Below are 23,746 nucleotides of genomic sequence, written 5' to 3' on the forward strand. Positions count from 1 at the left end.
ATTTTTTTCCAGGGAGATTAATATGCATGATTTACCCTCTTAAGAGAGAACAGTTTAGCAACCGTATAGTTAAACTACTTAGATAAGCAAACTACATACTATAAGCAAACTTATAGTCATCAGTGGATATCCATAGCCTCTGGAATGACATGAAATGGCAGCTTACTGCATTGTCTAAAACAGTAATAGCATAAACTAGTACTTTTTAACATCCTATATTGATGCCATTCTGTTAGGCTGGGCCAAAACAGGCAATGTAGCAAATTGCGTTTCTTAGAAACAGGGGAATGTAATTCCTAGGGAGGTTCCCCTGCAAGGACTCAGTATGATTTACAGTACTCAATGGACAGTGGATGGAGTTTTTAATCCTTTCCTCCTCTTCTTCAGTCTCAAACATTAGCAAATTTGAATCAAACAGTCCTCTCAACTGCGAAGAACAAACACATCTATATTTACTGCTGTATATACAAACTAGACACACAGAAGTGGAGAAAGTAATAAATGTAATACAAATGACTCACTGAGGGCAAGGGGGAGAAGATAAGTCATAAAGAAGCATGCCAAGTCCCCCTTACCTCCTCCAGGGTCACCACGGCATTTTCTGCTGGTAGAGGCCGAGGGCCGGACAGTGATGGACCTGGCAGAGACACGTTGGACAGGCGCCTCTTCCTGACTCCACTACAGTTGTTTGGGATCTTAAAGGCGCATCGCTTGTGATAATTCAGCCCACAACCTGATACACGAACATGAAATACACATGCACTTCAAGGATACCACTCATATAATAACTGAGATTAGATGAGAACAGACATTATTGTATTCTTTGTTCTTTTTGTCAGTTCTTTTAAATGACCACTAGAGAGCTCCAGAAACACTATTTCACTTGAAGTGGAGCAGAGAAATAGCCTAGGGGAAAAAAGAGAGCTCTTATATCACATTCAAAACCACTTAGATAAGGCCTTAGTGAAATTTAGGCCTCTATATTAAATTTTATAGACAATAAGCAGCTCTTGGCATGACTGATGAAGTCTGATATAGCAGCCTGTATCCATCAACAAAGCATATTACAGCAGCAAACTTTGAAGGCCACATCCAACACTTGGCAAAGGTACACTGTGCTCCAATCAAAAAACCCCTCTATTGGGCTTCAAAGGCTGGCTGGATGGAGTAGAGGGGAAGCCAACACAGCATTGAGACATCTCACTGCACGACATAGTTAGCCTGAGCCAGAGGCACTGAATCAGTGTGTTCGGTGCTGTATCTGGAAAACACTTGATGCTTTGGCCTTTGGTGTGCAGACAACCACAGCTCTGTGGCCCATATGGTGCACATGTGTACTGTATTGTTCTTATGTATTGCATGAACACTCATATGAGTTTGTGTGTTTCTGTGTAAACAACAGTTATTTAGCAAAGTTTGTGTGTAATCAATAGTTACATGTAGATAGCTTCTAGTCCATGTTTGTCTTTTCATACAGTCTTTTCCATATCTTCATACAATCTTTTCCATATTTGTCTTTTCATATTCATGAATTTCTTAAGTGCAGTATTCTTAACTTGTCACTGAAGTGTGCATTACCTTCACATTTGAGACCCTGCCGAACGAGACCCCACAGCATCTCCCCACAGTAGTCACAGAAGGTAGGGGCCTTGTATGAGTGCACATAGAGGGCATGAGGCCGGATCTGAAAGTCTTCCACTGTAGCCTGAGCTGCAATTAAAATGTAACTTAAAACTGAACTCAACCAAAAAAATGGACTTGAAACCATGATGAGATTAAAAAGCACAATAAATAAATGAAATGAAAGAAAACAAAACAAACAGAACACAATTATTATTATTATTAGAAATGTATTTAATACTGAACACTGTATGAATAACAAAAAATCAAAAGACCTGAACAAATTCTAAAAATGTATTAAAATATTTCTGATAATTAATTTAAATTTTATTGGTAGGAATATCAGTAGAAAGCCACAGACTACTGAATTCCAATAATGTATTTAAATATACAAATATATTGAGGCATATCAGTATTTTTCTGAATTTGATCTGATTAAGAAAGGGAAAATCAGCCACATCAACTAAACCCACGTCTGATTAAACCAAACAAGTGAGTATAATTTATTATTTTAATCTTAAACTCTTGATCAAAACTGTGTATAGAAGTGCATCTCAGTGACTAAATAATAAATATTACACATTTATTTGATATCCATCTGTCCTTTATATGTAAGTATAAATATTTTTACAAATATTTAAAAAAAAAACACTTTTTTCAGAAGCCTTACTTATGCAAGACTGCTAAAGGCTAAACCACAAACAGTACAGTAAAACACTACTCTTTAGTCTGAGTCAGGGAAAGTGATTCACAGATGTGATTCAGCTATGAGTCAGAGCACAGTGTTGATGCATTTTACAGCACTGAAAAGACTCCCTAATGATTACTTTAGACAATGGTGAATTCATCTGGTTGATTCATCCATCAGGTATAAATCAGAACCTGATTAAAAGATTCCAAATTTGAGGGCGACTTCTTGGCTGCAGGTTACACCTCATAATACACTAAACTGCTTTTAAGATATAACTGTTATAGCACCATTATGTAAGTACTGACAAAACAGGGAACAAAAAAGCAAACTGGAGGAGCTATTCCCCTAGTGCAATAATTTTGGGAGGATCAGACAGAAATTCATGAACACCAACAATGAGGAAATAACTGGACACAGATTCAAATGTATAGTATATGCTGAGTATAAAGCTGCAGTAACTGGCTGAGGTCTATTAACTGTCTGAGATCAAATTAACTTTCACTTTGTACTCCAGATCTATAGAAACCTATAGAACAGGGGAAAGCATGTGAGGTAGAGATATCTTCCTTTCGAGGACCTTCGCTCAACCATTTGTACTGTACTGATGAAGAACACAAAGCAGCTATTGAGAAGCAGACAGATTAAATCCAATCTGACCTGTAAAGTTTAATGGTAGTGGGCTCGTAGTTGTAATACCTCTGACACATGTGACTATCTCAGATTCTTTCTCCAAGTCCAAACACTGGGGTATGGAGGAGTGAACACTGATGATGTACACCTGCATCTTCCATATCATTGGAACGACTGAATGAGTGGAATTGCTGTGGTAGCGGAAAGTGACATCAAATGCCTATTCTTCAGATAAAAGTCTTCTCATGTGGATCACTCATCAGTGATAAATCAGCGGCTGATTGGAAAAATGTAAAAACTTGATGGCGGTTGGGAGCGGTTTCCTGGCAGATAGAGAGCCAGGAACACTCTGGTGCAATGCACCCTTCTCCAGACTAATATCCCTATATCCAATGAAATTTATACAGTGCATAGTTTTTCATAGAGAAGCGTTACACATCCCTTTGATTGTGTGTACATGTACATTGTGATTCGATTGTGTGTACATTTTACCATTCTATAGTGTAACATTCTCATACCAATTTATACTTGGATTGATTAATGAAACCACGGAATGAGTTCTAGTTTTTAGAAATTTCTTTTGGATGCCACACATTTGGGAAGAGATTCAAAAAGAGACAATGATTCTTTAGCTCGATAATATGAGCCCTGCATGAGTGAGCTCCTCTTCAGGGATCAAAGGCAGAAAGCTGAACACTGGAGCTGCCAGTGAGTCACATGCCAGGCAGCAGTACAGAGCATTGGCACAAACTCATAATGAGGCATTCATGAAAACACCACATAGCCTACATTATGTAAAACCATGATCCAAGCATCCAAGAAGTAATCAAATGCTCACAAAAGCACCTAAATGTGCCAACACGCAATGGCAAACAGTGTGGAAAATATAGCAGACAACCCGGCAATATCACAGATAATAAAGAAATATTTCGACCTAATCTGAACTTCCATTAGACTTTCATTATAAGTGAGTTTCAAATAAATAGTTTTCTATTCTTTTCTTGGTACAGGAAAATATATCAAGCTAGTTGTCTGTGGTGGGTGGGGCAGTGGGTAGCACTGCAGCCTCACAGACTCAGGGTCCCTGGTTTGATCCTGAGCTCAGATTAATGTGTGTGGAATTTCTACGCATGTCCATGCCTGTGTGGGTTTCTCCCGGTTCGCCGATGCTCTCCCACCTCCAAAAAACATGCTATGGGGCATATTCCTGGGATAGGCCCCAGATCCACTGACCAGGATAATTTCAGTTACTGAAATTGAGTGAGTAATGCTGTCTGTGGTAATTGCCTATATGCTTGAGAATTAAGAAGAAAAAAAAAAAGCTGGGGACGCTAGATACCCCTAGACCCCACAAAATAAACCTCAATAGTTATGCAACACACGACACTTTTTTCTGTTTAATTTTCTTTTCTTCAATAGATGTGTTGGAAAAGCACATTTGCTGAAATATAAGTCGTCCCAAAACATACTGCTGGATAGTTGAACACACTTAAAAGGACAGGATCAAGACAGAATCAGCTGTGGTGCACACTGTAGACGCGCTATCTCGAATGAAACCGGGCATTGATGGACCTCCTGCAGGGCCGGAACACTCAAGTCCTGCAGCTCTCTTATATCCCTGCGGCACTTCACAGCAGAACCACTACCGTCGTTTACTGTAATAAAAACAAGCCCCTGCCTTTGAGCTGAACGCCAAGTCAAATCTGCCCTCCTGTCTCTTCGCACTGTGTGGCCTATTTTCCTTCAAAGATGTTTGATTACCACAAACGTCGCAGGACAGGAGACTGTCCGGACAGAAATAGTGAAGAGTTATGAGAAGAGTGTATGTGCAAAATACCTTGCATGATGGTATATGTTGAAAGTGCTATGCATTCAACCTGCAGTGAGATTCATTAATGATGAACTCTTCTCTATTAGGAAAGGAAGGATGATGCTTAGAGTATTGGTACTATTGGAGGAGAATACTAGTCAAGCATGAGTGCCAAAATATGATACTAATTTCTCCTTGGCGTGTGTGTGTGAAGTCCAATGTGTGAGGAGGATGTGTGAGGCAGGTGTGCTGTATTACTCCCCTGTGGAGATGACACAAATGACAGGAAAATCAGTGCTCACAGAGCAGCACTCACAGTGCAGGATGCAAAAGCCATTTAGGACAGGAACAGCCCATAAACCTTCCCCAAAACCAGAAGCCTACTGTAAATTCAAAAGCCATTTTTTCTCTACCCTGCTTTTATGGTTTTCTACTAATTTATTTTGACAGAGTGTTACAGTAGACTAGATTGTTTAAACAATATGGGCCAGTACGTCACCCTCCCTGTCCCTTGAAAGAAGAGAAACCCTTGAGTCAATGTGTCTGACTTGAATTTTCTCAACACACATGGTGTTTTGCATGAGCTTGGGGCTCAGCTGAAATTGATTGTGAATGGTGGCCTTAAGGGATCTATCCTGTTAGCAGTTATTTAAAGAAAACTAAGCTCTTACTGATATTCTATTGACAGGGAATGTTGTGTGCCAGTGCCAGCACCGTCCAGCAGTGTCAGTATTGTCCAATTTCATCCAGTTAACGCTAGTCTGTGCCATATCAACCTCACTAGGATTAACCATCTGTTTGAAAATGTGAAACAGGATTTCTGCAGTTTCCCCAAAAATGCCCTTGGCAAAGCTTTCAAAGAACTCATTTCCTATAGATCAAGGTAAAAAGTCCAGAACTTACCTGAGAGGACCACCTCAATCAGGTCTCCCTCATGGATATCCTCTGCCGACGTGAGTCGCTGCAGAATGTTGTCAGTGTTCAGGTCATGGCGGAAGAGCAGGATCTTGTCATACATACCGAAGAATCCGCATTCTGGGAACTGAAGACAATAAAGGGTATCAGTATGCATAATCACACCTAGAGCATGCTAAAAGATCTGTCCCAATCCACACTCTTACCATCCCAAGTGAAGAAAAAAAAGATTGCCAGTTTATGTATTACTACTAGGTACACCTATCTAGTAGCATGTTGTGCCTCTTTTGGTCTTCAGAACAGCATGGATTTGCCTAGGCATGTATTCTACAACAGGCTGGATACACTGAGCAGGAATCATGCAGAAAAGACTGTATTGTGCAGTTGTTGCAAATTAAATGGCAGTCTTGTTGTGAGTAACCCTGTCCACCCACTCCAAGGATGCTTGATAAGGTTGAGGTTCAGTCAATATACAGGCCAATAAAACTCTGAAAGCTCATTGGCAGGTTCCTGGAATCATTCAGTGATGATGCTTTGGAATATGATGCATACTGGAAGTGTCCTTCCAAATGAGGATAAACTGTAGACATGAAGGGATTAGCAACATTGTTCAGATGCACTATGCCCATCCAGACATCCTTCAGTGGATATCAGGGGCTCTACTGTGTGCCAGGAAAATATTCTCCCACACAATCGCACTGCTACAACCAGCCTTTACTGCTGACACCAAATGGACTCAAGTTGCTTGCATGAAATTTTAATTATTAAAAAAGAATGATGCAATAGGGACCAGGATTCAGCCAACCAGGCATCTCCTCAAAAATCCAGGTTTGATTCCCTGTGTCCACTAAAGATGGGCTTTCTTGGGAGCAGTTTCCTGGCAGATAGAGAGCCAGGAACATTCTGGTCCAATGGACCCTTCTTCAGACCAGTGTCTCATCTCTATACCTAATGAACTTTATACTCTGCACAGTTTTTCATAGGTAAGAACTACACAGCCCTTTGACTGTGTGCACATTTTACTGTCCAATTGTAATGGCAAAAAGGTCCAGTTCATCACCTTTATTTTATTTTCATTTTGCTCCACCTTTTACCATGCTGTAACATCGTACATTCTCGCAAATTTCTACTTGGATGGTTTAATAAATCCAGGGAATAATTTATAGTTTTCACACTTTTCTTTTGGCTGCCACACTTGGGAACAGATTCAAAAAGACAAATATAGGAGCCTGACATGGTCTTTAGCTGGTGTAGCCCATTCGAGACAAATTCTGATATGTGGTGTCGTATCAGATGACATTCGGATATGGTTTGCCTGGTTGTAGCTTGTCTGTTTGCTTCCACAAATTGCACCTTTCTCCTTTAGACCTCTCTGATCTTTAACTTTTTTGCTTTTCGCATGATTCAGAGTACACACTTTAAAGGGTTGGGGGCACAAAATCCAGTGAATAAGCTGCTTGAAAGATCCTAGAACTGACTAGTTCAAAGTCACTAAATCACTAATTTTACTCTGTACAACATTTAATTGAATGCCAACTCATTTATACTAATATATATCACAACTTAATCACATGACATATGACTTATTGGAATGTACATTTGTGGATGTGCTGGTAACTAATGAACCGGCAGCTTAGTGTAGATCTTTACTGGGATTTCTAGTGTATAATTTTCAGTCATATAAACTTTAATTTCCCAATATGATATCAGGATATAAAATGCAGATATAAAGCAATCCATTAAAATTTTAAAAGCCATCATGACAGAGATGAGTATGAGGATGATGGGAGCAATAAACACAGTAAGCTGCTCTGTTTCTGAGGAATGGCTCTCCTCATAAGCAGATTACACAAGCTGAGAGACATGCGGTGCAGAGGGCCTTGTGTAAATGGCCAGAATATTAGCCTAGCAAGAAGACGTGCTTAAAAACATCTGTTGGAACAGATCCTATAGCTATGAGTCACCCCCACTTCCTCAGGCTACACACTTCTCTCTCTCTCTCCTCATAACAGAGTGAGTAGAACTGACATACAGCACCTTTACAGCAGGAGGCAAGGGTTCACACTCTTGTTTCTTTCAATTGTGCATGCAGTAAAATCAATAATGATGTAATTCAACCACATTTAAATGGCTAGCACACACTTAACACAAGTTTTTGTTACAGAGACTTCTTTATAAGGACACATTATCAAAACATTAATAATGCCATCCATAATACACAATGTGAGAGCTCTATGGAAGTAACTTTCACTGAGTTCACTGAAAGTATTCTTCTGTCAGACATCTATTAATGGAAAAGATCACGCATTAGTGTACTATACTGTCATCTATTTTTCTCTGCCTGCATATGTGGTATTATGGCTCAGCTTTCTCGATTATTGGTAATGCTGTTGTGATGATGCTGACTAAAAGACTGTAGAATTTAAAAGATCATATACTTGTGAAATCAGAGTGGTGAGAGAATCACTCGTCTTGTACGGTCCCTGCCAGGATATGACTGCAACCAACGATACTGAGTCACTTCCTCTTCCCAAGAGTCACCCGAGATCCCACCTGTCAGAGGCATTACGCAAGTTTACCAACACAAACTTAACCTGAAATAACCCTCACTTTATATCTACAGAGGACATCGTCAAAGATTATTTTTCCTATTCTCAATAACCTGAATAATAATTTGTTAATTATAAGCCTATGAGTAAAGCATACTCTTGTTTTTGAGTTCTTCTAAACCACTGCACACCACGCTGTGTTAAACCATTAATCTTCTATCAAACAAGTCTACAATTCTGTGATTTTAAAGCTACAGTGTTTAGGGTTTTTTTTAACAAAAACTTTAGTATTGACTCAGGGGAGAAAACATACTCTATAATAAGTTGCTCCTGAGCTACTGTGAGTCACACTGACAGTAAAAGTAATTCACAGTCAGAGCTCTGGCAGGGGTATCAGGTTGAGTCTGGTAAGAAATTTGTACGTGTACATAATACACCAGCTCACATCTATCAAACATCATCACACCCCAACTTCAGGCACAAAAGAAGTCTGATTACACAGTGATTGGGCAGCCAAGCAGGAGAGACAGAGAGTGAGAGAGCATGAGCGTGTACATGAAGAAAATGGAAGTGAAAGAGTGAATGATAGGCTGCTGATTTATCCTCTGTTATGGAGTTTGTACTGTAACCCTGTTGAGACGTTGTTGAGCTGGAGAACTCAGGACAGTGTGTAGTGACTAATGGGAGGTGCTGGCGAGTTTCTCCATATTTCAGTACTTCAAACTCAGTTATATTAGGTGAGAGTGAGTGATTCGAGCCCTCTACTCTTCTACTGCCTGTTTTAGCTAGTGTGCTAACACTGTATGGTTCGTACCAAAATCTTTGACAGGCTGGAGAACAAAATACATAGATTAGATAACAAAAAACACATAGAGAACACAGACTGGGAATAATCGGAAATAACCAGGCATTAAAATATTGTTCTCTATAATATTTTAGCTAGCCAGTCCTGGAGATGCCCAGACCCTCAGCAAAAACTACCACATTCTGGAGCAGTGTGCTGTGATATTACAGCAGCGCAACTCTTTTCTCCTCACCCAGAGCTCATGAATATAGCTAGCTAGCTAACATTTAGGGACTATTTTATTCTGTAGCCAAATGTGCTGTTGATGAATGCTTGATCAGGCAGTCACAGTAAGAGCTAAGCGACAGTAGCTAAAAGATAAGCTCTGGAGAGTCTTTGCTCTTTCATCTGGTAATCAGTAATTATGACAGTTACAATAATGTAAATTATTTTATTGTCGTAACACTTCTGTAATACTGAGCAATTGTGAGTCACTGATAACCAGGCTGTATCCAAAACAGCATATTACCATACCATGGTGTCATTAATATTTAGGTATACGACTTAGTGTTCATTATGCACTTTGGGACATAGACATGGATTCTATCGAAAAGAGTGCACTCGCAGCTGTAAGATTACATCACGCATCAGAAGAAGAATGCTGCACACCTCATGTTACGAAATTTTCTTCCACAAGTAGCTTGCAATAGCATTTTCCTAGCAGAGAGGGCAAAATTCCAAAATCTAACATCTTGTGTCATTCAGACACTGATGCATTACAATTTGAATCTTAAGTCAATAGCAGTTACATCCTTTCAATTTCAGAGTTTTTTTTTTTTTTCCACTTTCAAGCACTAACATGTCTGTTGGTATAAAATTGGTCAGTCTGATGAATGGGTTTATTTTTTTACCTTGTTGATCCCCAAGGGGAACTTTGAGAACTACAGTAGCCAAAGCACACAGGATGTAAAAAAACACAAAATAAATGCCCCTAATTACATATACAACACGTACACAGAATGCAAATGCGTCAATGCAAGCAAGATGAATTACAGAAACACAACACTGACATTTACATTTACAATATTAAGTGGGCGATGTGAGGTAATGGGTTTATAGTACAAGGTTCACACTGTGTACGTAAGCAGAAAGTATATTCAGTTGAATGCAAATAACATTTACAATATTAACTCATGTTAACCCTTATCATCCCAAATGTAGCTAAAAAACTACCAACCTCTGGTAGTATCTATTTTTCAAAGCTGGACCACATTAATTAATGTATCTACTTAATTGCCTCATACATCATGGGTCTAGTATCTCTAGATACTATAAACCTTTCAAATCTACAGCACTATCCTATATTATGCTTTTTTACAATGACTCATTTTCTCTGACTGACAAAGTACATTTCATGTGCTATGACAGTTATTAGGAATGAAGGATTGAAAGCTTATAGGGAGGAAAGGATTTAGAGAGAGGAATGTAAGGATCAGTGTATGATAAAAGTTGGCCCATGATGAAGGCTATGGACAGAACATGTCACGGTGCCAGCACACAGGTCTGGAAAGTCCATCAGCCACAGCTGTTTCCCTGCTGGGACCTCGCACACAATGCATGGCAAACAATACTACCCATAATGCCAGGGCCAGTGAGAAGTGCTGGCAGTTCACCGATATTACCCCCACCCCTGATAGACCACAGCACAACTGGGTGCTAATACATAGGCAGGGCAGAACATACCATCCAGCATATCAACAAAAAGAGCAAAAAAACAATGAGGTATATGGTTCAAGAGATACAGAGGAAGAATAACCTACCATACCTACCTCATGATATTAACTGATATTAACTATCAAGGACTTCTGGGATGTCTCTGATTATCTTGAGCAAGATAAATGAGTTTCATTTTCAACAACATTTGGAAGTTTGGAATAATCTTGACTTTTTTTGTTGCAAAAATTAGTTCAAGTTATGAATGTTATTTACATTAAACTAAACAAATGTGAATGTAAGTTTTGCACAAAAATAATGCTTAATAGTATTTAAAAATCAAAAGTTAAATAGTTGCATCTGCATTGGCCTTATTGAGGGTCAAAGCTTTGTCACTCAATATGTTAAACTCACAGACCACGTTGTTGCACAGTCTTGATTTGCTCCTCCCAGAAACTGTCCACTTTCCAGCAAGGCCTGTTTATGTAAAATTGCTGCCCTAATTTTTCACAATGCCAAAGTTAGTCAAACATACCAGTTCTAAAGTATCTAAAGTAGTTCTTCTTCATAACTGTGTCATCACAAAGAATCTTGGTTTGTTAAGCACAATATAAACTGCAAAACTACTTTCAAAAGTTACACAAATGGCCGATTCATGTAAAAGCTAAAACATTCCAGTGTATTCAAGCCCCCCTTATGAAAGACATTCATCCTCTCTGCTCGCTTATATAGCTCCATTTGGAATATACTGTAGGACTAATCAGCATGGATTGAACCCCATCATCTATAGCAGATGAATGCAAATCTTGTACTGTAGCCCTGGCCGCTGAGCCTGTGGCGGTGCTGGAGACCATGGAAGAGTGAGCATGCACCAACAATGGCTCCACTGTTCGCACCCTCTTCCTGGCTTTCATGTGCACATGGAGTTTAGCAGAACAAAGAGATTGAATTCCAGACAAGAAGTGCCCAAGGCTGTTCACTGGGATGCTTCTGAAGAGAAGACTCCCTTCACTGCTGAAGTGCTTCTGCACTTAGCGTTCCTGAGTCAAGATTTAGAGACTTATCTCCATGAACATGTACAACACTCACACCAGTGGAGAAATATGGGAGCCACAAACTCCAGGACTCTTGACAATCATCTCTTGACAGAGGTTAGCAGATGTGCGGTAAAGCAGTAGGAAGCTGATTCTGCAGCATTATATTGACTGATGAAGGTTTTGCAGAGGAAGCAGGGCAAAACCAGAACAAACTCCCCGAACCCCTGAACGGCTGAGTACAGCCAGTTTTAAAAGAGCAGACCCACTCCTTTGCATGCTAACCCCTGACACATGGCTGCAGAGATTTACAACTGGTACTAGCATGCAGACATTTCAAATGCATCCTTCCTGTGTGAGATATCAGTACAAGGCTTTCCTTTGGCTGTGCCTGGCCCCGAACCCTGCACTTCCCCAGTGGCAGCGGGAACCTCCTGTTGGCATGGGCTGTCTCTCTCTCTTCACTCCACATGTTTCCCATGCCAACGCAGCAGCAGCTGGTGGCCTGAGCACTGCCATGCCAATTCCAGGAAGCTACAGGGAAGCAGTGAGGCTTGTCCAAACTGACTTAACAAGGTTTACAGAGAGACAGGAGAGAGGATATGGACAAGCAGAGTGCATTTGCATAGATAGAGTCATTTGGAGAAGAGAGGTATATTTATAGTATATACAGTCCTTTGTATTAATACAGTATTGTCATCAGGGCTAATAGTATGATGACTGTGGCACAACAAGGAATTGCAACCGTGGGATCACAACAGTGACGCTATGTGTTAAGCTTAACAACCTCGCTCAACTTCACAACAAACATTCTGTTCAGAACACTAGGTCTTCCAAAAGTACATTACGTCCTTTAAACATAACAACACAAACATAACAGCATGAATAGCAATATCAACGAAAAAAGACTTTCTTCGCTTGCCAAATTATCCAAATTACTTCGCAATGCAGCCATATAATATACAGCATCCTCTCAATTTTGCAATTTGCTCTGCTTGTCTGTGGCAGTTCAGAGTCCTATAGAAATCCAAAAAAGCACATAGAGCACAAGGTTGAATTCAGTTACCTCTTTTAACCATATCCTTGATGATGTCAACGAAGTCAGCTCCCTCTTTCCCCATATCCATGATGAGGTATGCACATGTGACTGATAATGTAAGTATGCTATGATTACTAATTACCAATTTCTCATCACAGAAATGAGCCAATGACAAAGAGTGAGGTGACACATAAAGAATGTTCATTCATTAACGTGAGTTAACGCACACACTTCAAATCTGATAGGAATCCCGATAATATTCCAGTAGGATCCATGGATTAACTATGAGAGACAAGTGCAATTTAATACTAATATTAAAATATATTATTATTGTTATATTATTATTATAAATTTGGAATATTAATCAACTAGACTTCAAGTAAAGTTTTAGATAGAGATCAGAAATGTCTTCAAGTAAAGTTTAAATAGAGATCAGTTATTGTCTAATTAGTTCTAATTTCTAAAAATGATTAAGAGTTGGTTTAATTGTTAGAGTTACATTAACACTAAGTTGTATATTAGTAAATTAGTACTTTAGAACAACTGGCAAGAAGCACTATCAGAACCTCAGTGGAAGGATCTGTTCCACAGATGGTGCTTGCAGAGCCAAAAATCCTTTCAACCTTGAAAAAAGGCAGTTGAGGCAATCACACACATTTCTCTTATGAGACAACAGCTCTGAAAGGAAGGAAAGAAGTTCAACACATGACAAATGTGTCTGCGAGGACCACTCATCAAGTAAGCAGATTAGGAAAAAAAAAAGTAATTTGCTGTAATCACCTGAATCCTGCCAAAGCAAGCCATGCAGAACTAAAAGAAGGAAATAGCTTATTTGCAGGTGAAACATCTTAGCAGAACATTTTTCAAGCAAAGAAAACTTCAATTCTGGAAAGATAAGTAAATTGCTAATACGGGAATAATGCCACAGTGCATCCATCCTGCTTCTCTGTGCCATAGGGGTATGCGTACTTTGCAGTTTGAACACAGAAAGACTAGAATTAAACCACACTAATGCCTTGCACAAGTGGACAGTAAAGCAGGCCTTAAATCTCAGCGGCTCTTAGCAGCCTAGCATGAGCAGACTAGCAGTCCATGGGCTGTGCATTACATAAAACTATCTGCTCACCACTGGCTGGACCGTGCCAAGAAAAACAGCACGGCTGGAGCAGAGGGACCAGAAGCGGCCGACTTTGCAACCCATCTGCACCATCATTAGCCTTTGTATGGTTCACATTTCAGTCGAGTTTTATCCCCCACCATATACACACTCCCTCTCCATCCCCACTTCAGTCCTCAGCCACTAGGATAATCTCCACTTGTAGAAAAACCAAGCAGGGCATCCATCAAACTAGAACTCTTACTCAGGGTTCTCTTGATCTTAAAAGCCATTTGCTTGAAACTTCCTGCACATTACTGGAATTCACTTCAGTGGGGAAAAACTGTTTGCAAACTTCCTTGTTTATGTGTATGTAGTATTTAAAATTCATGCAACAGACTATTACAAATGTTACGAGGCTACACATATCCTGTACTGTTTTGTTTAATTCTTGTAGTGTAATTCTGTATGGTTACCACTTATTGTTTGTTGTTTTATCATTTTTAAATTGCTAAAAGATAAGTCATATAGTGTAAGTTACTTCACAATTAATTCATAAGTACTAATACTAATACTAAATAAGTAATTGTCTTTAACTACCTTTGCCAATGTCAATTTATATCATTCATTCTAGATCCACTTAAGATTGAAATATTGTTCACTATAAATCCCTTTGTAGAATTTCTCCATCACAGTGACTAAACAAAATAAGCATCATTATTAATTACTATAAATACTATTAATAAAGGGGTCATGTATGGTATTTTTACTGCCACAGCACAACAGTATAATCCTGCTCTCATAAGAGTTATTTTGCTTTAATATAAAAATACATAGGGACACTCAGATATACCCCGTTTACACATGGATTGAGATTTCAAATGACCAAACTTGTATGCGTATACTCTAAGCAGGTCCAATTCATACCTTACACAAAATGTCCACTTCAGCAGTATATACTATTGTATTTATTACACCATTATAAAAGGGGGAATGCGTATTTAATCAATTACTATTTCATTCAGTGGTTGAATTAAGACAAATGGCAATTTCTTGCTGAACATTTTCACTCGCAGCCTGTCTGCATGACATTGCTTTACAAATTCTCTGGCAAAACACTCATGTTCTAGGATATGGTTCAGATCTTGTGCACTTACCACACTAACTGTGTTCCTGTGTAATGGTAGTTTTAATGTGATGGACATTTACCTGTAGTCACAAAACTCATTTGCTATATATTGCATAGACTCTGTATTGTAACAATTTAACATCAAAACCAAACAAATTCTAAAATTATATTCAAATGTTTCACCTAAAAAAAAAAACACTGCCTTGTACAAGATACATTTTCTAGAAGTTTGATTTATAATTAGTCTGACCCGACAAATTAGCAGTCAATGCAGTCAGTGCAAATGTTCAAAAAAGGCTGTGTGATTTAAAAAAAAAAACACACTTGCAACCATTTGTGCAATTTTCTCAAATTAGCCAGCTAGATGAAGTACTAGTTTGGGTAGTCACTTCTCTGTATAACACTCTCAGATAAATGTGTCATGGAAGAAAAAAGATTAAATGTAGAATCCTACATGGCTCAATTTGTATCTCTGAGGAAATTTAAAGGTTTTATGTCAAACCATAAAATGGAGGATTCCTTGATCAGAGATGTAGCAAATCTTTAATCTTTCTGGCAATTTGAATTATCTTTAGTCAGACTTTTTTTTAATAACTAATGTAACAAAAATAGAGCACAGATGTTTCCACATATAATTCTGTTGAAACTGTTGGAAAAAACAAATGTATATAGGCTTAAATTCATCTTACTCACTCACTGTTTAATCTAATTCAGTTTAGTTCAGAGTGAGGCATTTCACAGCCTCCTTTACCTGGTGATGGAAAGGAATTTTTCATCAACATTAACCAGCAGTCCAAAGAAAATTGCTCTGTGTTCTTTCTTTCAAGACCTTTTCAAACTTCCTTGCTTAGGAGCTATCAGTTCCGCAGATCACTTGAGTCAACGGTTAGGCAGGAAAAGCAAGGCTAACAAAAACACCTCCACAAAACAGCTTTGTCAATCTGTCCAAACCCTGCCGATCAATAGGATTAGCACCACAAGCTCAGGAGGCTGAGAAAGGCCAGGCCTCCATATGGATTTCATTGTAATAACCTGCCGCTATTAACATAATTGGAGGAAATCTCTCTATTTTTGAGTGCTAACAGTGGCTCCATTGTTGTGTCTCTGTGACATCTGGGCTTTTTTTTGTGTTGGGAGAACTTGTGTCATACAGTTCTAAGCTGTAAAATGGACCTGACAAATGAACCATGCATGAACTCTTGGCTTCTGCTTGCTCATTTTGAACAGCACGGGGTCCGAAACCTGACAAAGTGCCAAGCATCTGCGTGCACTTTCAACACGTCATGCAGAAAATCCTTTATGTATGGTGTGTGTAACTTCCAGAGGGACTCCCATTGGAAAGATTTACATACATACATCTTGCTGCAGAGACGCCAGAGGGGTCAATGTGGCTACTGCTGTGTTGTGAAGGTTACATATTTGACGAGTTAACGAGGTCTCATACTTTAAGAGGAATCATGGTGAGCTCATCATGGTACCTCACCAATGTGTTTTGGTTTGTTTATACTAAACTCCAGGATGTCCTGGACTGTATGCTACAGTACGTCCTAACCCTGCTTTCTATCCTGTCAGCAAGCATTATTTATGATGAGACACAGTTAGTGATCCTCTTCATTTTAGCCCAGGAAAGCTTGTGAGGTGCAGCGAAGGCCTTGGACTGGTGAACACACAATGCACACTTTTTCTTCAATTGTTTTTATCGTCCAGCCTTGGAAGGTAACTAAATCTGCTGACTCCCTTGTAATAAACTATAAAACCCCTAGAGTCTAGCAAGCTTAGGATCTCAATCAGCATCAGTTCAAGCTATTATTCTTGTAAATTGGTCATTTCGTAACAATCTACTGGACAAATTAACAATGCCCCCCCTATAAATAGGTCAAGCAAACTCTAGCAAAAATGTTGCAGTAGTTCAGGGGTCAGCAAAACAGAGCACTAGAAAAATACTGTAGCAGAACTGATCTACATATGGAAAAAACACTCGACTCTAGTTTTCCAACCAAGACCCATTGCGGCTTCTAAAGCAGATCTACTGTTGCCAATCACGTACAGTTATGTACATTATTTAAGTGAGAAACAGTTTTCATACACTTTCACAGATTTGCCATTTCATTTACCCTCTCTGTTCTGATTAGTGAAGTGATGACTTGGATAGTAAAGATTTAAAGATGTCTGGACAAGGAAGCATGCATTTAGTCTTCACATCAAGTTCAGTGCAGATTCCTTTTCAGAGCCCATGGCCCTACCACTTGTTAAAATGGTAATGTGAAGCACTCCTGTGAACTAATACATGCACTTGTGTGTCTTATTTATAGCCAGGAAATAATCACTAATGGTTAAGCATTTAAAGGTAGCATTTCAGTTGTATTAGTTGTTTATCTGGATCTTTGTAAGCAAGGAGTTTTATGTTTCTGGATTTCATAAATTTAATTGAATACCCCTGCAGTAGTTGATGTGCACAGTATGAGCCCATCAGTTTACTGCCAAAGCAAATCATGTCCTTCATTAGTGATGGGCATTCAGACAATATTTGCTACGAAATATTAGAAGGTCTAACGGTTAACCATTCCTTCTTGGTGACCATTATTACTAAATTAAAAAATATAGGACACTCAGGCCAAACAAAAAAAATGCAACAACTGATATTTGTTGTAAACATTCCAATTCATCTCTTTCAGTGGTACATGCAGTAATCTCATAAGCAAGTTTCCCAGGTAAAAAAAACAGCCTACACATTTTGCTGCGCTAGGTGAGACAAAATTAAGCCTGGCCCTCTAAATATGCAACAGCTCACCCAACAGACAACAACCCACGAAAGCCAACAGCTCCTGCACAGTGTAGCACTCTCACTTTTGCTTCAAACACCTCTCATCATAACTGCTCCAATTACCTACATCCACTTTATTCATATGACTGTATGGAGATGTTAAACAGATAAACCAGTGTCACCTTCTTTAACCATGGCATGCACCATGACATGGAGGAAAATTTTGTGCACAACCCATGACACTGTTGCCTGTCACTGTGTAAATGCAAAAAAATCTCTCAGTTATAGGCTTATGGGGGACTGGCCTGAGTGATGAATGACACATTCCTCAGCCATTCTGTGTGAGCGTGCAACAGAGCTTGGTAAAATGATGTGTTGTTATTTGGGGGGATATATGTGGGAGGTTGTTTGATTTTTTGCTAAGTGCCACAGTAGCTAATGCTGAAGGAAGCCAGAGAATCTTGTTACAAAGAGCTACTGCTAGGATGGTGAACATTTTTTGAAAATGGTTAAAGTGTAGGCTATAATTCTGCTAAATTTCTTGAAATCAGAATTATAGTGAAGATCATTACATATATATATATATATATATATATATATATATATATATATATATATATATACAGTCAGGTCCATAAATATTGGGACAGTGACACAGTTTTGGTAATTTTGCCTCTGTACACCACCACAGTGGATTTGAAATGAAGCAGTCAAGATGTGACTGAAGCGTAGACTTTCAGCTTTAATTCAAGGGGTTTAACAAAAATATTGCATTAACCGTTTAGGAATTACAGCCATTTTTTACAGAGTTCCTCCATTTTCACAGGCTCAAAAGTAATGGGACAATTGACTGATAAGCAGTTTCATGGCCAGCTGTGGCCTGTTTCCTCCTTATATCATGATAAATTAAGGAGATAAAAGGTCTGGAGCTGATTCCAAGTGTTGAATTTGCATTTGGTAGCTGTTCATGGGAACTCTCAATATGCCGTCCAAAGAGGTGTTGATGCAAGTGAAGGAGGCCATCATTAGGCTGAAAAACCAAAACAGACCTATCAGAGAGATAGCAGAAACTTTAGGAGGGCCAAATCAACAATTTGGTACATTCTTAAAAAGAAGGAATGCACTGGCGAGCTCAGCAACACCAAAAGGCCTGGGAGACCACAGAAAACCACTAAAGTGGATGATTGCAGAATTCTTTTCTTATTGAAGAACAACCCCTTCACAACATCTAGCCAAGTCAGGAACACTCTGGAGGAGGTAAGCCTATCATTGTCAAAGTCTACAATCAAGAGCCACCTTCATGAATGTAAATACAGACGGTTTACCTCAAGATGCAAACCGCTGGTAACACTCAAGAACACAAAGGCCAGATTAGACTTTGCTAAAAAACCTCTAAAAAAAGCCTGACCAGTTCTGATGCAAGATTAACTTGTACCAGAATGATGGGAAGAGAAAAGTATGGAGAAGGAAAGGAAGGGCTCATGATCCAAAGCATACCACATCATCCGTCAAACATGTGGAGGCAGTGTCATGGCATGGGCATGTTTGGCTGCCAGTGGAACTGGGTCACTGGGGTTTATTGATAATGTGACTGTAGATAGAAGTAGCAGGATGAATTCTGAAGTGTACAGAGCTATACTTTCTGCTCAGATTCAGTCAAATGCTGCAAAACTGATAGGACAGCGCTTCACAGTACAGATGGATAACAACCCAAAACATACTGTGAAAGCAGCCCAAGAGCTTGGAAATTAAATGTTCTTAAATGGCCGAGTCAGTCACCTCACCTCAACCCAACTGAGCTGCTTTTCACTTACTGAAGACAAATCTGAAGGCAGAATGACCCACAAGCAAGCAGCAACTGAAGATGGCTGCAGTAAAGACCTGGCAAATCATCTCAAGGGAGGAAACTCAGCATTTGGTGATGTCCATGGGGTCCAGACTTCAGGTAGTCATTGACTGCAAAGGATTTACCTCCAAGTAATAAAAATAATCCTAATATTTATGATTATATTAGTTTGTCCCATTACTTTTGAGCCTGTGAAAATGGAGGAACTCTGTAAAAAATGGCTGTAATTCCTAAACGGTTAATGCAATATTTTTGTTAAACCCCTTGAATTAAAGCTGAAAGTCTACGCTTCAGTCACATCTTGACTGCTTCACTTCAAATCCACTGTGGTGGTGTACAGAGGCAAAATTACCAAAACTGTGTCACTGTCCCAATATTTATGGACCTGACTGTATATATACACATATATATATATACACCTCTACGTACTGTATGTATGTATATATATATATACATACATACACACATACATACACGTGTGTGTGTGTGTGTGTGTGCGCATACATAATTGGACTCAACTTTGATATCGTGAAATAGTTACTGACATTGTACTTTTTACTTAACTTCACTTATTTTGCCTTCATGTAAACTTAGATGCTAGTAATGACAGTGCAGTGAAAGCCTCTACAGAGACAGTACATATGTGTGGTAGCAGTACATATGTGTCAGCTAGCAAAAGTCACTATGTTTGGCCTCAAAATTTTCCACAGCCTACTGGTATTTATTATTAAAATTTTTATACGACCTTCATTTTAAATGCGGAGCTTTATTAATCTGCATGGGGTGGGGGAGGAGGGTGCATGGCCCACTTTATCCTATATGGTGCTAATAGTGGTGAAAAAACATTTAACCCAACCTTTAACTGTTTTTTTTTTCTCTGAATTGAAGATGTAGTCTTTGTAAGTGGGAAAAAGAGGTGTTTTGTGAGGGTTTTTAATGTTTTATTAAATAAACTGTTAAAAAAAAAATCCTACATCCCAATATGAAATGTGTAATCAAGTAATAATATCTAACACCTTCCAAAAACACAAACTAAATGAAGAACTTTCCTTTTATTTAAAACTAACATTTTTACTTAAAATCAGTCTGTCAGTTTTTATACAAGACAACACAGCAACGGCTATGCTTCAGAAAAACCTCATTCTTAATTTAAAGACTGGCAAATTCTCTTCATCCATGTGCCCTCGTCAAACAAGTACTGCCAAGGAAAAGACATCCATGTGGCAGTGGTGTGGGCTGTGACTCTTACCATACACACACACACACACACACACACACACACATGCACACACAAGCACACGCACATACGCACACACAGGGCTCTGGCCTGATGCAGAGAGTAAACATCAATCATGTGCACACTCAGTCAATCATACACACCCTGCCTTTTGATGAGTCAGGCTGCAATGATCCATGATTTCTGACTAGTGGGAGTGTGTTTTCTCCAACTGCTCCACTATGCACTTGAGCAGGAACAGTAAAAAAGCAAAATTGCAGATGGTACAGATTAAGCTGTTCTCTGCAGCAGAGAGTCCTTCCCTTCACTGCCCAGCTCTCTCTTAGAAATATGTACTACTGTGTAAAACACGAGTAGCCCTCGCTGTCACTCGCTTTTATAAAAATGTTTAAGACCTTTGCTTGTAAGATAATTGCATTGGCTTTAGTTAACATTGAATTAGTAAACAAGTAAACAAGTACCATTACGTCGATCTGAACAAATTATACTGTGCACACATCTGCTTTTGCAACTAAGCACAATTTACATGCTTCAAACCAAAGACACACTATATTATTCGCTAAAAACTTTTTTAACTGAGCCTGAGTTTCTAGGAAATGTCAAAGTGAATGTTTTTGGTAACAGTATATCATGCTGGATGAAAAAAATGAAATACTGTTCCTTCCATAGGAGCAGGCAGATGCTTGCTATATGGGCCTTTGGGGTCAGGCTTGGGGGAATTTATTTCCTGTTCATTTTATGGTTAGTTTTGGCCAGGATGATCATGGCACACTCCAGTTTCCATGTGCTCCCCCTCTTTTGCTCAAGTCTTAAGTCTTTTGCTGCTGACTTTTCAGCTCTGTGTTACCCTGGTAACAATTTAATGTTGACTGCTATCCTCCCAATGAACCTGCAGGAGAGGAATGATGAAGTTTCTCTCAGAAAACAGAAGGCAGATTTTCTATCTTTCCTCTTAGCCAGATCATTTGATAGCATTTTCCATGGAAATTTAAAAAGCCAGATGTATTTAAAGCTAATAAATACTGACTAAACATCCCAAACTACAGCAACAACTGATTAAACCTTGAGCTCGGGGTTTGTATGAGGGAACAGTCTATGTGCCTTTAGTCTTGAATTTGCGTGTCATAACCTGCTTTCACACAGACCACATACTGGTGGTCACAATCCACTAACATGCCAAATTCACAAAGGTGTTGGCAATCAGGTCTGTTATATAAAGTAGAATAATGTAAATCTCCTGAACTGGAGATGTATACTCCTGACATAGACAATAGCTGCAAACTAAAGCTAAACAGAGACTAATCTGTAAAAGAGGCATCTAAGCACCAGTAAAATGAACTGTGTTGAAAAATAATTAATTACAGATCTGTACATTCAGACACACCCTGAACAAAGTCACCGTCCTTCCCTGGCACAAATTACTTTTATATTCAAGGCGTGCAGTGTCCAGTAAATGGAACAACTACAGCTGGAAGTACAGACCTTGCCCATAGAATGAAAGTTACTAACCTATCACACAGTGGGAAGGATTTCTTACTTGCCTGTATGCAACACATTAACATCCGACCGCACAGTGTTTCCAGCTGCTTGAGTGATTCAAGGTCGGGCACAAGGTTTAGTCTTCATAAAAGTGCCTTCAGAGAGATTTCTAGAAGTTTATGCCTTTTTCCAAAGTATTTGCCAAAAAAGCTACAAACTTTTGTCCTCCGAGCTAGCTTTATCATCCCTTTCTGACAGAGGGGGAGAGGAGGGGGCTATTCAAACTCAGCCAAAGTAAATTCCCCCTCCTCCCAAATTCACACTGAAATGTAGCAGACTATATACAGTGGTTCCCTCACATCACCACTTATTCAAGATCTGATGAGAAATTCCCACATTCCACTGTAAATCTTTTGCAATGGCAAAGCTGACTGATGGAAAGTGCTAGCCTAATTTTCCAGGCCTCCAGGTGTGTAATGTGTTAGGGCCATCTCAGACGTCAAATGTGTGGAAATATGAGGAACATCAGCTCTTGAAAATGTGATGAATGCTTCTTGTCAGTGTGGTGAACTTTTGTCCTGTGATTGTGCTCTCGGTGACAGCAGAGGAGAGCCAGTGCAACACCAAAACAGGAAGTGCTTCATTATCAGATGTTTATTTCCCTCATCGCGCACTACACTGTGCATTATACACCAATCGCAAAATGAAAATATTTGGTGCCACAGACATCCACCTCTTTTACAAAATTGTTAGGTTTCTTTTCCCTTAAATATAAAACAGCAGCATTTATTCAAGCTGGCTGATCTCAAGAATTACTGTAGCCCCAAGCATAATGGACCCGGGTTTCCAATTAGTAGTGGAACTGGTCCCAAGTCAGGTATTATTCATAAGTAATACAAATACCACATTTCAGCTCTCTTTATACAAGCTTTGTATACAAGCCGGGCACAGGACAGTGATGAATGGCCCAGTAGTGTGGTTTTGCATTCAGCAGGAAGTCAAAGCAGCTCTGTGTGGTTTGCATAGTGTCCTTCCATTACAGTGACTCCAGTTCATGTGAAACTCTAAACCAAACTCAGAACCAAAAGTTCATCCAGAAGATGAGACATCATACAAATGAAACACTGTGGTCAAGCTCAGCTGCATATGAGGCCCTGTCATTTGGAAGCTCTCTAAATGTTTTAATTTAGCACCAGTAAAATGAACAATTTTTAAAATAATTCTTTACAGATCCCTTTACACAATTAGACCTACTACTTTGGCACTTTTATATTCAAAACCTACTCATTATGCTATTCTTTATATGGCATAAATATCACATGCAGGCAAAGTGAGAATTTTTGTCCTACAGAGCAAAACTGGCTGATCAACTTCATTGCACCTAACAGTATTTTTAACTGCTTATGTATT

At 39.1% G+C, this 23,746-nt stretch overlaps 1 protein-coding gene across 2 annotated transcripts in view; it reads right to left on the reverse strand.

Annotated features, from left to right (window-relative positions):
• The window catches only part of prkd3 (protein kinase D3), a 42,315-nt gene that overhangs the window by 12,690 nt on the left and 5,879 nt on the right, over positions 1 to 23,746 (reverse strand). For both annotated transcript variants that reach the window (XM_026933940.3, XM_026933939.3), the window contains exons 3-5: positions 5,655 to 5,793; positions 1,579 to 1,710; positions 576 to 733 (exon numbers count right to left, since the gene is read on the reverse strand). In XM_026933940.3, the coding sequence (XP_026789741.1) occupies positions 576 to 733; positions 1,579 to 1,710; positions 5,655 to 5,793 (429 nt within the window). The remainder of the gene's footprint in view (positions 1 to 575; positions 734 to 1,578; positions 1,711 to 5,654; positions 5,794 to 23,746) is intronic.

Source organism: Pangasianodon hypophthalmus, chromosome 10 (genome assembly GCF_027358585.1).
Source record: "Pangasianodon hypophthalmus isolate fPanHyp1 chromosome 10, fPanHyp1.pri, whole genome shotgun sequence".
Taxonomy (NCBI): Eukaryota; Metazoa; Chordata; class Actinopteri; order Siluriformes; family Pangasiidae; genus Pangasianodon; species Pangasianodon hypophthalmus.